Source organism: Motacilla alba, chromosome 12, assembly GCF_015832195.1.
Source record: "Motacilla alba alba isolate MOTALB_02 chromosome 12, Motacilla_alba_V1.0_pri, whole genome shotgun sequence".
NCBI lineage: Eukaryota > Metazoa > Chordata > Aves > Passeriformes > Motacillidae > Motacilla > Motacilla alba.
Window position 1 is genome coordinate 7,130,658 of NC_052027.1, and position 17,198 is coordinate 7,147,855.

The 17,198-nt window shown below is 46.2% G+C and overlaps 1 protein-coding gene across 1 annotated transcript in view; it reads right to left on the bottom strand.

Annotated features, from left to right (window-relative positions):
* The window catches only part of SYNPR (synaptoporin), a 101,483-nt gene extending 87,061 nt beyond the window's left edge, over positions 1-14,422 (bottom strand). The window contains exons 1-2 of the mRNA XM_038149051.1: positions 14,264-14,422; positions 14,109-14,174 (exon numbers count right to left, since the gene is read on the bottom strand). Of these exons, the coding sequence (XP_038004979.1) occupies positions 14,109-14,174; positions 14,264-14,281 (84 nt within the window). The 5' untranslated portion in view covers positions 14,282-14,422. The remainder of the gene's footprint in view (positions 1-14,108; positions 14,175-14,263) is intronic.
* Positions 14,423-17,198: the final 2,776 nt, after the last annotated feature.

Below are 17,198 nucleotides of genomic sequence, written 5' to 3' on the forward strand. Positions count from 1 at the left end.
AGGTCATCTCCAGGTTTACAATGGGGGTAGAAAGCTTAAAAAAAACAGCTTTAGAATTTATGAATGTCAGCCATATGTGAAAGCTAAAAGATTTGATGAAAAAGAAGTACACAGACTACTTTCCTATGAGAACATAATGTGTATTTGAAAACAAACAGAAAAACTCATCCAGAATGAAGGCTCCTTTCTCTCTTCTCCAGCCAAAATTATCTTTACAATGTAGATGAGAGCTATTTTTTTTAAATGCAGTTAATTAAATACATAATTCAAAGAGATATCCTCATGACAAGTGATCCAATGCAGATTGTTTACATGAATCTCCTCTCACTGCACATTCCTTCCCAAATTCTGCATGCTTATATTAGGGCATCATGGAGAAACTCACACCTGTCCTAGCTACACCCAGACTGCAGATCTAAATTGTCCAGTCCACAAACAATCAAAAGATGCAAAAAACAAACACAACAAACAATGATAAAAGAGTTTAAATGCTTTGAAACTGCTCCCCGGAGTCCAGCTTCTCTTTCAGCTTGGAGAAGGCTGAAGGGCTCCTTGCTGGACCAAGGCTCACCATAAAATCTTGTTGGCTAGGCTAAAATGTCTTTAGCATCAGGCCAATGTAAATGCTGCTTTTCTTTAAGTACAGTTTAGTTCCTTTGAAACACCATTCAAGAGACCTAAATGCCAGCCTCAAGCTCAGACACAAGTAAGCATTCAAAGGAAATTCACGGGCAAGGTTTTGCTCTGGGCAGAAAGATTTTGCTAATGGTTTCACAAAACTTTTTTTTCCTCTGCAGGACCAAAAGAGCAGAAGAAAGTTGAGGCAGAAGAACCACACAAGCAGACAGAACAAAAATAAAACCTGGAAACTACAAAAGTAAGAAAGGGTTTTCTGCCCAGTCAGGGGGAAGGTGGCTGCAGACGCTCACAGGATGCAGGAGCACACCAGGCTTCTCTGTACTGCCAGTATGAATAAACAAGAGAGAGTCACCAAATCATCTGAAGCAACTCCTTTTAAAAGGAATAACCTGCAAAGGACTGAAAACCTGACTAATGCTTATGATCAAAAGGGGTAACATCAACACAGAAACCTATTCAGTCTATACAAAAATGTCTCCAGCTCTCCAAGTGACAGGGAACACACTGTTTGCTTAGCAGCAACACAGAACTGTACAAGATACAGAGTTTAAATACATTTCCATTCAGATAAGTTATCTCTTGCCCTCCCCACCAGCAGCTTTTGAAAGATTCATCTTGAACTTACAGCACTGGAGGGTTTTTTCTTCTCAGATTTTTAATTCACTGGCATCACAAAGACCTTAAGCAATTTACAGTGTGAAGAGCACTTTCTCCTCAGATTGCCCTGCTTTGAGTCAGTTTGTACACTATGGTTACTTCATTCCTCGCATTGCATTACACAGGGGCAAATGCAGCAGGCACTGCTCTCTGCAGCAGATGTGCCCCAGGGCCAGCACGAGCCAGATGTTTCCCAGGGCCCCACATCAGGAGCAGGGGCTGGGCTGCTTTACCCCAACTGCCCCTCTGCAGTGCTGAGCCTGGCACAGACCTTCCTTCTAGTCTGAAAGTGGGGTAAATCAGAGAAACTGCAGAGGACACAGCCACATCAGCAGGCTACACTAACCAAAGTGTGGCAATTAGCAAAACAAAAGAAAACCAACAAAGCAAACAGAAAAAAAAACAACAACAAACCACCAAGCCAACAAAGCAAAAGCCCCAAACCTATGGGAGACACCCAAATTCTGTTGAACTGCAGAAGGAACACTAGAGGAACCAGAATATATTTCTTCCTGCCTCTTGTCATGATGGTCCCAGCTGTTTGTCCTCCTCTAAGTCAGAGGGATGCAAGCCAGATTCCCCAAACTGCCAAGCCACACTCCTTCCATGTAGTTTTGGTGACAGTTGCATCAGGGGTAGAGCAAAAAATTACAGGTTTAGCAACTGTGACCAGCCAATGCATAAAGTTTTCACCCTGCCACTCAATTACTGACTAACAAAATGGCACCTGGGCCAGAAAATCCCATGGTTTTCTTTGGATATGTTCAAAGCAGAGCATTCCCACATCTTGTTGCCTGATTGCTGCTTCTGTGAGATGCTTCTTTTTCATAAGCACTTCCCATCTCTACATGCTATATGTTGGCTTTAAATATCCCAGATAAATACAGGTGGCAAAAACCAGAATAGACTGCAAGAATCTCACCTTCCTCTTTGAAGGCACCTGAGCTTTCTTGGTGGGGTAGCGAGCTGCTGCAATGCCAGGAGGCCAGTCCATAGGAATACGTGACCACTATATGTGGCATGTAGAATCTGATTTTTCTGCATACCACCATATGGAACAGAATCTCAGCGGCATCAAACGTTTACCTAAACTCCATTAATGTCTTCTGCAAGCCAATATTTATAGCATACACACCAGTAGCTGCTGTCAGAGTGTGTATAAATGTTAAACTGAACTGTTAAAGAAACATAATGACAGATGTAGAGATGCTGAAGAGTGCAATCTATTCTAATTTATGATAATTTATTTCCATCATCTGGAGCCCTATTCAGAAGAGAAAGCTGAATGCATCCCAAAGTGCATCATGGGGTGGAGTGTAAAAATCCCCAGAAAAAAAATAAATTCTCTTTCAAACGAAGCAAGAATACTCTTGTCCTAAAACCCAGGACATGCTTAGCAATCTCTCTGTGCAGAAGCAATACAGATGTGGGGTACTCAAGCCCTGCCTCTTGGCAGCCCAGTGACACATGGGTTTCAGTGCAATTTGGGAATAGCTGGGAACTGTTTGTCCCATGAGAGATGTCTGATCACTGCTGAGTCACTACTTTTGGGGGACTAAGCTGCACAAAGAACATTTATGAGCTCTGTCAGAGCCCCTCCAGCTGCACGAACAAACAACGCTGCGCCCATGGGTGGCCAGCACTAACGAGCACATAAATTTGAAGAGGGAAAGCCATTTTTAGAAATGAGTGAACTATGCCATGGTGAGCTACATGGCAGAAAGAGCTTTTCTATTTGATTTCTCAGCAACACAAGCTGTGCTGGATCAGTTCTGCCATGAGACCCAAACCCCGTCTCCATCTCCTGTTGCTGTCATTCTGCTGTGAAAGCCATGGTGGAGAGGATGAAAAAAAGAGAAGGGGAAAAAAAAAAAAGCAGTGACAGCACTTGGTCCCTGCAGTGGGGACCACCACTGGGCCGTGGAGGACCACGGGCAAGGAGCTGATTTTCATGGCATCATCCCTGCCTGGGAAGCAGCAGTGGCAGGAGGCTCATACCCCGTGGCACAGCCAGCATCCCCTGCATATGTCAGCCCGCTGTGGAGCCAGCTCCTGCTGCCTGCCAGGGCCTCACAATCTGGACAGGCACAGATTTTGTGCTGGAACGGGCGCCCTCTCACAGAGCTGCCTGCCACGAGTGACAGGCTGCCACAGCAGCCCCAGGACCAGGCAGCCCATGCAGCCAACGCAGCAACACACGGGGGCTTAGGAATGCTGATGCTCTGCTGAGTGGACTGTGTTGCCCCTGCACAGCTCTGAAAAACTCCACTGTCGGCCCGAAAAAGGGCTAGGCACACAATATATGCATAGACTACAGCAGCAGCATGCACTCCTGGACTCACATGTCAGATGACAATTTTCAACCAAAACGATTTTCTGCACTTTAGACTCACTTTTCCCAAAAGAGTTGTTATCTCTCAAAAAAGTCTTGACTTTTCTAAGTGCCAGTGCTAAGGGCTTGCAACATTTACCCTGGGAACACCAGTGCTGTGCCTTCAGTGAGTTTGGGCTGGTCTCTCACCCTGTGCCTGCTCTGGAAATCAGGTGCCACAGCCAGACTAAACCATTCCAATGGGCAAAAGGGTCCCATCACTGACTCCCCCAGAAGGACTGAGCCTAGGGCATCTCAGTGAGGTGTGCAGAGGAGAATACAACCATTTCTGTAGAGAATATCTCTTTACAGAAATATTTTGTGTTGAAATATTGTTGTTTCTATCACAAATATTCCTCTGTTTATGCTCTCTCCAAAGTCCCAGTTTTCAAAGGAAATTGAGATTAAGAATTATTTTTTCCCTCAAGTAAATGAAATTTCTTTTCCCAAAGCAGCTCTACCAATGACTCCTTTTGATGTAGCAACGACAATTTCTTCCCTGACATCTTAGGTACAACCCAAATCATAAAGGACAAATACTCCACATGATCCTCAATCACCTGCCCCAGCCTATAATCCACAGGAAACTCCTTCCAATACCTTTCCTGCTGCTCTGTGCCTGGTTGCAAGGAAAGCCAGCTGCCTGCCAAATGCTCTCAAACTGGGCACTTGGCTGGGATTAATTGATGGATGTGCCCAATGTGCAACATACAGCATTGCTTCTGCTCTCTGACTGAAAAATCAAAGTTTATTAATTATTCCACCTAAAATTAAATTCCTTTCACAATAAAATCTTCACTCTTGGCATCAACCCTCTCAATGAGTAATTCCATCAAGGAAACTCTTCTTGTAGCACTGCTCACAGAAGATTAAGAAAAGAGAGTGAATATGTTTAGAGAGAAACTCAACTGAGCCATACTTGTGAGTAATCCCTCTGTCCACATGCCCGTGGGTCACCAGTTGGAAAAGGCAGCTTGCAATGCACTCAGCACTTGGCAGTGAGCAGCTTTTGCACTTTTATCCACCCTCAAATGCATCCTTACATCAGCGTGAAAGATTAGAACAAAATGCTGCTATGACACAACAGCACACACCATGTGCATCAGCTCACCAAGATCAAAGGCACACAGCAGCGAAGAATTTAATTAAAATGTTAAAATGAAACAGGAAGGCATCCATTGTTTAATTTTTTGGCAGGCATCTTCCTTCAAACCGGGTCCTAATTCCATTCCAGCACGCTGACTGCCCTTGGAGATGGCAATCAGGAGAGCTCTGCCGGATTTATCAGTCGCTGGATTCTGGATTTGGTGGTGGGGGAATCCCACGCTTGCTTTGGCTTTCAAGCACAGTCCCTAAAAAAACACTAAGAGAAAGTGAAATTCAGCTTTGAAGAGTAATTATTGCTATATATATATATTCTGCAATAATAAGCCAATTTCCAGTATCAAACCTAAGCCCCCTGGGCAGGGCACAAGATACACCCAAGAGCATCATTCCCCCTCACAGTCCCAACAGGGAGGTGTGACCTTGCCACGTTCAACCACTTCAAGACACTCTTCCCTCCATACAAAGGCTGTTTGAAATGGGGTAGAAAACTGATGCAAAGAAGTGTTTTGTGTGCAACATGCCTTGTGTGGGGAGGAGCAGGGGTATACAACGATGTGGTTTTAGACTTGCATGCAGCTGGGGGCCTTGTCCTGTTTGGTTTTGCTTTGAGCATACCTCCAGCACACAACCAGGGAGAAGATTACTCTGAAAACAGTTCAAGCAATGCTCAAGTTTGCTTGTTCAATAGCTGTAAGATATTTCCTGGCTTCCTGGGGTATTTTGGGCTGAATGCTTAAGGCAGCCATAGACCATACAGCCTCAGGGAGGCTGAACCAAGAAGCCAAATGTCTCCTTGGTTTTTGGGAACCTAAAAAGGAAGATTTTGCTACTTCTTTAATACTATTTGGGATGCCAGAGAGGCTTTTCACCTAATATGAAGCCTGTCAGATGCAGTGTCAAACATGGGGCCCCAATACAAGCACCCAACATGTACGTGACAAAGGATTTGAGCTGGGGCTTATCACTTCAAGCTAGATATTTTGGATTTGCATCACCTGAGAAATTACACAGGAGGGCAGAGCAGTAACATGAGGAAATGAGAAGACTGAGGGCAAACAATAAATTTCTCTTTGAAATTCAAAGAGCTACTGTAGAGCTGTTACTATAAATTACTTCCTGATGTATCAATGATCTTGCCGATGTTGGGTAGCATTTCATTTTGAAATCTTCTGAGCAGAATTTCACCCTCAATACTTCAGAGTTTTGAGTACTTCTAGTGAATATTCAGTCAGGCTGTTCACAGCAGGCTCTGGTATTTCTCATAGAATAAAGATCAAGTTGACAGGTTGGGACTTTTGCAAGAGTCAAATCAGATTTATTTCCGACAGCAGGTCTGGGGCTGTACACCTCTCCTCTGAAAATGTATAACACTTCATTGAAATCTTCCTGCTTCAGTTTTTCTCCTGCTTCCTTAACACTACGTCCCTCCTGCACATTTTAGTGACTAGGATGGGGTCCTCTTATCAAAGTGGCTTCTCCAATCCAGCAAAAGCCCCCTGTGTCATGGTCTGATCACTGAAAACATCCTCACTAACTTCTGCCTCCCAATGACCCTGCCAAACTGGGCTGGAACATCTGCACCAGCACTTCTCCAGGACCTGGAGCCCCCAGAGCTCCCCACAGTGTTTATCCCAAGCCTCAGGCTGCAGCACTTTCTGCTCCCCACAGCATTTGCTCAGCAGCTCCCACAGGCTCTGCCTCTAACACAGCCTTCTCCCAGATGCTAAGGCATTCTGGAAAAGGCACAGACAGAACAGCTTGCTCAGAGAAACACAATTATCTATCCATTAGAACATTGGAAAAAATAAGAAGGAAAGGTAAAACAATAAAGGGCAATGAGCACATTACTTCAGCCTTTCCTGAGCCTTTTTCCTGGGTCATGTCCCTACCCCTCTGCTTTAAGGGCCAAAGCTGACATTCATCTTGTGAGACCTTTCTTCTTTGCTCTCAACACTGAGGTCCATAACATTTGCTTCATGCCACAGATGGCTGCTCATCTGGAAAACCCTCTCTCCTTAGGGGCCACACCAGTCTAATCCTCTGCTGATCCTTCTCCCCTGGCAGCACTGTGAAAATACTTCACCACAGCAGAACCCAGGCTGTCCAACACAAGACTGTGCTTCCTCCCACCACAACCAACCTCTGAGCCTCACCCACAGGAGCTCTCCCCACACCAAACATTCCAGCTTTGGTTTGAGAACTTGCAAATGAGTGCAAATGCCCTAATATCCAAAAATCTGGAGCATTCACTCATGGATGGGCCTGCATCCATAGACTGCTAATGACACAACACCTAGTACCTCTGTTCATATAAAATATTCTTAGAGAATGCCTCCTTGCTTCAATAAATGTTATATATCAAAGCCTTTCAATGACATAAATTATACCTAAAATTATAATAATTGGAATCCCTGTAATTTTATGTGATTTAGGGCTTTTCTTTAAGAATGGGAAGCACTATTAGCTTTTTTAACTGAGTGAAATATTAGTGAAATATTCAGAATGGGAAAACAATGCTTTCAAACACAAACCTGAGAAGTCTCTACCATGGCCAGAAGATTAAACTGTGCAGATTAAAGCAAAAGCTTACAGTTTGCCTATATTCAGTATTCTTTTGCTTTTGCCAAAAAGCAAGCAAGCTGTCACCTTAGCAACAATGTCACACTTTGCAGCACATATGCCACTTTGAACAAACACCTTAAACACAGCATCCCCACACTGTATATTCCTTTCTATAATGTTCTTAACAGCACTCTGTAGACCCCCCTGGGATTAAAATCCATGAAGACCCCTCTGGCAGACGCTGGGCTGGACAGCCAGCCAGCCAAGTGCTGTTTTCCACACTGCACCCCAGGCCCATGCTAAGAAGCATTTTTACTCAGTGCCCAAGGGGAAAACTGGGCTTGCAGAGGTGCAGCTTTGTCTTCCACAGCCAGCCCTGTGCAGAGCCCAGTGCCACCTGCTGTCTGCCTCTCTTCTTTCCCTGCTCAGGACAAGGTCCTCTCCCCTGAAGCAGAGTGGAGAACTTCACCAAGCAACATCTCCTGCCCCTTGGGACCACACACAGTGCCATGAATGCAGGTTAGCCAGGGACCTGAGCATCCAAATGATAAAAAGGGTTTTATCAGAAGCATCTCCAAGCCTGTCCTCTCCCAACTGCAACATCTGAATCCAGAGATGTCAACATGCAGGGCTTTTACCCGGAGCTCCAATTATGCAGATGCTGATTTACAGGAGTGATGACTGAAACATCGCCCTCATAGAAATTGTCAAGGAGACTTTAACTGTGTTTGTCTAACAGCAGAACCCTCTATCTCCACACATCTTATTGCTAGTTTGAAAGTCAGATCATTTTTGTTCTTCTTTTCATAGAAACCTGGTTTGCATATATAATCAAATTTAGCATTAATGAGTCTCTTTCCTCATCTCCTATTCCTAATGCTTCAAACAGCCTCACTTGGGTAAGAGCAGCCATTGAAATGGCTTGCCATGATATTTTACCATTTTGTCCCAGGAACTTCCACAGCAGCAGCAAATAACTCCAGAAAGTTCTGCTCCTGGAGCCCTGTCTCTCAACCATATGTGCTAATCCTACATAATTATTTTATACCAGGTTGCACTCTGGGCTGCTTGAGAAACATCAGGATTTAAATGAACTATTAGCTGACCTTTTAAAATCAGCTCTTCCGTGATCACAACATGGTCCTAAAATGGAAAATGGTAGGCATTTTCCAGATGAAAGATGTCATTTATTTGCAATGTGGTCAGGCACTGCTGACCTTTTCTCTTCCCCTGTATCAGCATTTGTACCATTTTAACAGCAACTTGCTGATAAGCACAGTTCTCAGTTTCCAACCAGATATGCATGCAGATAATCATGGATGTGAACAGCAAAGCAGTCAGCTCTCTGCAGACTGCATAAAACATGGGACCACAAGGCAGATTTTCTGTTCTTTGTGTTCTGGGTTTTAAGTCTTTAGACCTCCCATCTTTTTCTGCTACCTTGATTTAAAACTGTATCTTCTATCAAAGCCAGAGGTCTCAGAATCATGAGACTCACAGTAGCTGAGACTTGAGGACCACAAGGTAAAACACCACGTGGGCACTGCCAGTGCTTCTGCTGCCTTTCTGCCAGTCCCACTGGCAGAGTGACATATGGCTTCCACATCTGCCTCCAGTGAGACTACAACAACTTTTCACATCCTTCCTATTGCACACCACAGAGCCTGATGTCTGACAGCAAAACCCACTTCCTGGGCTCTTCCTAATAAAAATAACTTGTCTGACAGAGTTCCCTGCTGCAGATTACCCCAATAAGTGCTCAGAAGTTGCAGGCCCAAAGCCAAGGACAAATGAAGCCTGTTCCCAGGGCTCAGGTACCCTGCATGCTCACATCTTGTTGGTTCATCGTGGCAATTTTTGCCTGCCCAAAGCTGCAGTGTATTTTGCATGCATTATGCTAAGCTGCCTATAAGAAATCATCCAATTAATGACAGCTTACAGAGAAGGGTTAGTTACACGGTAATTACCTTTCTAATATTAAAATACCATAGAAATGGATTTACATTTTTTTGATTTGGCACATGTTTTACTGACCTGACACTACACATACAAGACCATTGAGGCAGCAACTGGGACCCAGTTTACAAGAACAGCTAAGTACTTATATCCCCAGGCAGACATCAAAAGATTTGACAATACATTTTTAGCATGTGCATGTGCTTCTTACACATCAAGATGGATAGGCCCAGCACTATATGCAGCACCTGATCCTGACATTGTATATACAAAAACACCAGGCAATAAGAAATATATATATTTTTTTAAGGCTTTTCTTTCAATATGTGGGTAGAGAAGATCAAATACTCAACTCTTCCACCCTGCATCCATGAGGAGCATTAAGCTTCAGCCAGATAACCCTGCTCCACCAACTAAGTATCTGCTCATACCAAAGTAGCCAGCAGCCTTCTGGTTAAGCAAAAGCCAAAGACATGTATACAAATGTGATGAAAAGTCTCAAACAACTATAAAACATCTCAGGCCCATAATACACTAAACAGAGCAAACTGCTAATCACACATGCTTCATGCAAGCATTACCTTCTTCTTTCTTTCCCATTTATTTTCAGCATCTCAAGATATCTAGGCTTTTCTAGGGCACACTTGAAAGCACGCAGCTACTTATGTCCATTCATATGCATGCAAATATAATCCAACAAAAGCACTCCACGGCCAGATGAGCAATCAGCACTAGGACAAAAGACGAGACTTATTATCAGTCTTTCAAGATTCAGCTTCCCTTTGCCTTCTGAACACACATCTGCGTGCAAGGCAAGAGGTGCTAACCCTTTCAGAATCTACACCATCAAAGCAAGCTTGACTCTTGCCAGGAAGGCAACAGCCTGGTCTTTTTCCTGGCTCACCAGTCAAGTGATCACAGCATGAAGGCAAGGAAGCAAAGCAAGGTTAGCTCGGTCCATGTGCACCACACACAGATTTTTCAAACAATCTTCATCCAATTCCCCCCAGAGATTTGTTGTCCAATGCTTTTGAACTCTTTGGTACATCCCACGGAGATGCTCATGAGCAGTGACGAAAGCCAGTCATACAAGGCCTGCAATATATTTTTTCTTTGCACAAAGGCAAAAAATAAAACAACTCAGACACATTTGAGTCCACTGAACATCCCAACATTCACTTCCAAGTTGTCCTGTTAGGAAAAGCCACAGCATCCACAAGATCTGTCCTGCAACATGAACGATTCACAAGTGCCCTGATAAAAGATGCACTGGCTTACACAAAGTTGCAGCCTGGCCTTTGTGCCAAAAATACCCCCTGCCCATAGCAACTCAGACACAGCTGCAAGTTGGTGGAGATGGGAGCTCCCTGCAAGGTATTTTAAAACAACAACCTCTAGATAACCATCAAGCAATCATCTCCTGACTGGCACAACAGTGAAGTTTCGGCATCCCTGCTATTTATGGAGGAATACAGGGAAAGACATTATGGACAGCACTGTAGCTCTTGTTACTCTACAGGAAACTGGACAAGTGTCAGGTTGCTTTGGGTTTGCAGAAGGAAAGCTGTTTGTTGCAATTCACAATGTAATTAAACATACACACCCACACACCCCCCCCACCACCCACGCCCTCTCTGCTCCCCCACAGCCTAGGGATACAAAGTTCCCATTTTTACAAAAATATTTTTGCCAGTAACAGCCTGAGTACAGCAGGTAGCTCCATCACATTGCATGAGGAGAGCTTTGCTTTTCATTTAATTTCCTCTTCTAGGGCTCCAGAGAGGCAGCAAGTGCAAAGCAAACACACCGAAAGTGACAAACTTGCTTGTCTTGCTCACTTTTTGCAGACCCCAATAAAAGCAGTCTAAACACATCCAGAGAATCACAGGACTGAAATTAATCCAGGGAGATGAATGAACGTATTTCTTCTCTTTCTTCCTTCCTTATTCATTACTGTCAGGTGCACGTACAAGAGAGTTATTTTTCAAATGAAGTTGTAAGAGTGTTTGTGACATTGCTACTGGTTGTAGCGCCACAGTGGATTGTCTGAGAAATAAGCTTCAGAAGAACATTCTTCTCCTGCAAAGATCTGTGGAGTAACAGCCAAGGGACTAAAGATGAGCAAGAACAAATACAGCTTTTATACAGTTCTTCCCTGCCCCCAGCACATGTCACGAGTTGACTCAAAGCTGGAAACACCCAGGCCTCACCCAGTGCAGCTGTATTTTTCCAAGTTCAGATTTGTGATCCACATGCTTTATTGCCAAGGTAGAGTTCAAAAAATGCAACTCTTGCTTAATTGCTACAAGTTGATTTCTTGGTTTCTTTTCTTTTTCTTAACCTTTCCCAGGCCTGAGCCAATGTTGTTTCTTAATGGCTTCTAAATGCAATTTCTTGTCTGAAAATAAGATTACAGTGTACATGGGAAACACAAATGAAAACATATTACAGTGCTATGAATATTCAGAAGACTCAGCCTTATCTCAGCAGCTTCTCTCTGGGTGTTAGGTGACCATCAAAGTAGGAAATTGAGAAGGTCAGATAAGGTGTCTGCTCCTCAAGACAGAAGTCCAGGTCTGAGCCAGATTGCAGGTAAACTGGAATCTGCACACCTAAAGATTAATTCTGCAGCAGTTACAGTTTCACATCTGAGAAACCCACAGCCACTTCAGTTGCCTCCAGACCCACAAATGTGTGCACCCACAACACAGGAATTTCAGCAGCAGAGGTTCACGAGTAAGGATGTGCTCACCCCAGAGTCACTATGAGCCACCCCAAACCACCCAAATGAGTGACAATTCAAGGCTGGACTGCATGGACAAGCTGAGGACATTTTCAGCCTGCACCACCTCCACCCTACCAGACTTTCTGAGGAACTCCCACAGCTCTGCCATCTGTGCTGCGACACCACAGAGCCTCCCCCCAGGCACGAGAGCCACCCAACACCCAGAATCCCTGCGTCACCAGCTGGGTTATGAACTTTATTCCCTTGCAGATGCAATCTAGGACTCAAGTGGGAGGTGTTAAGGAGTGTAATTTAACTGTTCTGATCAAGTGCAACAAGGTCTGTGAGGCTGCTGGCGGACATGGAAGAGGACACAGAATTGACTGGAGCATTTGGTCTTTTAAAGTTTAAAATTATGGCTAGGCTGATAAAATGAGTCTGAGGGAGAGGTGGACAATTAGTTGGGACTGGAAATGGTAGAGAGAGGTGGACAGCAGTTTGGAGGCATGGTGAGAAGCAAAGGAAGATGGGAGAATAAGATTAATTGAACAGAGATGGAATTCCAGTAATCCAAAAAGCCTTTCAAGTATATTAAAAAAAATAAGGTCCTCCACACTCTGAAATACCATAAACTAAGCAGTGCTTAATTCTACTTATACATAAATGTCGAATGTAGAGAAAGTAATTTCTTAGATCATCTCAAATGTTACCACACTCTGCACCCTTTTCCTGTACTCCCTTATTGCCAAGGGCTGGCCCACTCTGGCCGTGTCAGAAGAGCTCTGTTTACACACAGCCGCGTGTGCCTGTTGTGTACACACACAGGCAACGTGCACTTGCAGCAGCCAGAAGAGCTCTACTTGTGGCTTCCAGCCGTGACAAAGGCAGCTTTTATATTTGGCTGCTGGAAGAAGTTACAGACCCAGGAAAGTGCCAAGAGAAGAGTTCCCACCCGCTGTCCCAAGGATGCCAACACACTGGCTGCGGCGGGAACAGTTTTCTCCATGGCACAGCCCATGCCCATCAGCCCAGAGTCCTTCCCAGAAGGGCTCGCTTCCCAAGCTCCATCAGACATAGCCTCATCAGGCAGACATCCAAAGGACCACGCTCCCAGCAGCTATCTGCCACAGAACAGCTCTGCTCCCCGTTCTTCTGCCCCCCAGTGAGCGCTGCAGAGCGGCTGAAGCACCCTCAGACCAGCGCCTGGGGCTCAGCCCCTGGATGTCCTGACTTCTCCTTCAGGCAGGAGCAGTGGCGCCGGGTGGGTTTGTAGAGCTCTGGGCAAAGAGCACAAGGGACCTTGTCCATCCACTGCTGCGTGCGGGTGACCCCACCCTGGGGCCACCCTGGCCCAGGCCACGGCACCACCACATCACCATCACCCAACTCCACAGGACCTGACGCTTCAAGGTGCCCAGCGGGGAAGAGGAGCTGCTTCTGGTGAGCAGGGACAGAGTCTGGGGCGAGCAGCTGCCCCCAGCACACCAAAACATCCCCTCAGAGGCACCCTGGTCCGGGCTGCACGTTGCAGGTGCCAGCATGTGGATAAACACACCCGCACAGGGATGCGCCCCCCAAAATACACGCCTTACATAATTCCCCAGCCAGTCGGCGTTAGGGGAATGTGATTAATCCTCCATGACATGTTCTGAACTTTCCGTTCAGAGAGGCTCTCTGCTCCCGCAGACCTACCGGCGATGGATGTCATTTGACCTGCAGACTTCACTACGAATGAGCATCAGAGCAACACACAGTGACATTGCTCCGCACACCAATTATCTGCCTCCTTCACCGCTCGGCCCAGAAACAAGTTTGCTAAATGCATAACGAGGATTTTATTTTCCTCGTTTTTTTTTTTTTTTTTTTTTAATTCGTTTACAGCCAGCGCACGGATGGAGGGGGGGTCACCCACAAACCCAGCCCGCCCCGCCGGCCACAGCGCTGTAGGACGCGAGACCCCGGCCCCTCGCCCGCGTCCCCGTCCCCAGCCCCCGTGTCCCTGTCCCTCAGCCCGGCCCAGCTCCCACCTGTTCCGCCGGGCGCGCACTTCGGCGACAGCCCCCCCGCAAGCCCTGCGAGCCCGGGACTCACCCACTCGAGCACCCTGAGGAAGGCCAGCGGCTCCTTCACCACGCGGAAAGTGCCCGCGGAGGCGAGCTGCGGGCAGAGAGAGGGGTCAGCACCGCGCCCGCTCCGCGCCCCGCGGCGCGCCTCAGCCCGCCCCCCGCCCGCGGCGCTCCGCGTACCTGGTCCACCGCCTCCATGGCGCCGCAGCCCCGCGGAGCGGAGCCGAGCGGAGCCCAGCGGAGCCTCCCGCCCGCCGCCAGCCGGGATGCGCGGCGCTGCCCCCGCGCAGGCCGGGCGGAGCAGCCGGGCGGGGCCCGCGCCCCCCGCGCCGCCCCGCGGAGCCGCCCCGGCCCCCGCCCGCTGCCCCCGCCGGGCCGCCCCGGCAGCCGCCGCTCCGGCACTTTTTATAGCGGCGTTATGCTGCTGGAAATTAGTGTTGTTTCTTTGTTGTTGTTGTTTTCTTTTTTTTTTTTTTTTTTTAAATTTTATTTCTGGCTGGAAGGAGGAGGAAGGCATCGGGAAAAATGAAATAAAAAAAATAGAAAAGAAAGGAAACAAACTGCCTCCTCAGCGCACGCACGGAAATATTAATATTTCAATATATGGCACCCGCTGCCCTGCGCTCTTCCGTCCCCTCGGCCCCTCCCGGGACGAACTCGCTCATTTCCCTCGCGGCCGCAGGGCTGCAGCTCTGCTCTCAGCCCTCGCTCCCTCCTGCTTTTTCGAGCATTTCCTTGACAGCAGAACAGCGTTTTCTGCCTTGCTGTTGTCCTGGCCTCATTTCCCAGCAGAGCCTTAACAATTCTAATGCATCCCGGGCGGCACAGCCCGGCAGGAGCGGAGGCTCCCGGTGTCCATCCACGCTCACCGACAGCATTCCCAGCTCCTTGAGACGTTTAAACGGCACTGCGAGGATTTTCCGATGGAGCAAATTCCCGCCCCAGTGAAGGCTCGGGACACAAATCCATCAACCCGTTTAAGAGCACAACAGCTTCTAGACTGAGACCCCGAATCTGCAAACATTTGTATGTTCAGTTTCACTGCCACCCTGATAAGCAGTTGTGCCACCAGAAGGACGCCAGTGCTCAAATAGGATTTCGGCCATAAGTAGGTCAGAGATGTGCCTAAAAAATACCTGAAGCTTTTACTCCCTGTAAGGAATCAGCCATCTGCAGAAGTTAAATAAGTCAATTAGTTTTGCTCAAACTACATCTCTATTATGAAAACCCCAAACAATAATCTAAATGCACTCTTGGAGTAAACAAGACGGGGGGAGGGGGGTGAGGTGGGAGTCAGAAAAAGATGAATTTATGAAGTTTTTACTGGAACTTGAGGCAGACGATTTTGTGTCAAATTCACATTTCTGGAACGAATTCAGCTGAAGTCTGGCAGCAGTGGGACTGGGTCCAGATTTTTTAAATTTTAAAAAAAAATTTAGCCATATCAAAACCAGCTTTCAGGTCAGAATTAAATTAAATTTTTTTCAATTAAAAATTCTAGTATTTTCTGTGCTCCTTTCTTTCTACCCTAGGAGAAAAAACAGGAAAGGAAAATGGGTAATTTTCCTTACAAAATATTATCAAGTCCGCTTTTATTTATTTATTTATATAACATCCTCTAGGAAATATGAAACACTTCTCAGCAATTCTAGGAACTGCCTGCTGGTGGCCTGGTGCTGTGGGAGGCAGAGTCCCCTCACGGAGGCAGAAGGACAGAGCATCCATAAATCTCCAAGATGCACAAGCAGGCAGGGATGCACAATCATCCTTCTGACTTTCAGCCAGAACTTCTCCCACTGGTACAGAGATGCAGAGCCAGGTCACTGCAAGCCACCTGCCTTCAGTTCTTGTGCCTGAAGAAGAAATTATCATGGAATATCCCATGTTGGAAGCGACCCACAAGGATCGTTGAGTGTGAATTAGCCTGGTCCCCAAGAGTAGCAGAGTAACCATTCTCCATCCTGCAGAGATCTGGTGTCTGGTATTCCCACCAACAAAGCCCCTGGCTGTGGGAAGTTTCATCACTTGCTGTTTACTGTGACTCTCATGTGCTGTTTCCTTTAATAGGTTTCTTTCATGGAGAGACTTACAGCTGTGGATGTATTGAAGCAGTTCAAAAACCTCCTGAGAGAGTGAAAAAAAATGCTGAAACATTTAGTAAAAGCATAACATAGCAGTAGACTGGGGAAGATGTTAAGAATATTTTTTTCCTTAATTTTATCAGTAGTGTGTTGGAAAAAAAATCTGCCCCATCTCCATTGACTGCCATAGAGAACTGGCAGCTTAATTCACTAACCCTTTATTAATTACCTCCAATTATAAGCTTGAGATTTTAGTAGCACTTGAACTTCAGTTTTCAAAAATTGTCAAAGAAAGGAAAACAAAAGTAGATACTCCTAAAACCTTTTCTACTGGCAGGTTGCAAACTGGGATGATTTCCCCACTGTTCTCTAGGTCAGCACCCTTGGGTTTTCAGCAGATGCAGGAGCTCCCTCATGCTGTTTTTGGGGGGGTTTTCTAATTCCCTCTCCACCATCCCAGCTGTGTTTCATCTTGGTGCTCCTCAGTGCTTGGCCATGCCCACCTCATCTCCCCCACTGGCTGGAAATCCTTGCAGAACCATGGCAGGAACCTGGGTTTATAGCCAGTGTTCAGTGCCTCTTCTTGCCATTGTGAACTCTTCCAGATGGCTGTTAGCATTTGTTCTTGGATATGGCAGAGTGTCTCTGGCTTCCACAGCTGCTGTCTCTAAATACTATTCCAGTCAGCTCAGAAGTAAGAGCACCTCCATCCCCATTCTTGAGTGTCCTAGTACAAACCTTGCTCCAAAAATGACATTAAAGCTCCACACTTTTTTGATCCTACCTAATAATACGCACTCTGAAATGCCTGTTCAGCTTAGCAGCCATGATAGGTCTGCAATTACTGGTGGTACAGCAAGAAGCTGTACCCCAGGACACTACGTTGTATTCCCTCTTCTCACACCTGCATGGCTGGGCTTGACATGCAGGAATCAATAAAAGCCAGAGAGGTGCAGTTACAAATCTCCATGCTGAATAAAAAAAAAGGCTGGAAAGACTCCGAGTATTTCATAGGCACAGAATCTCACAAACAG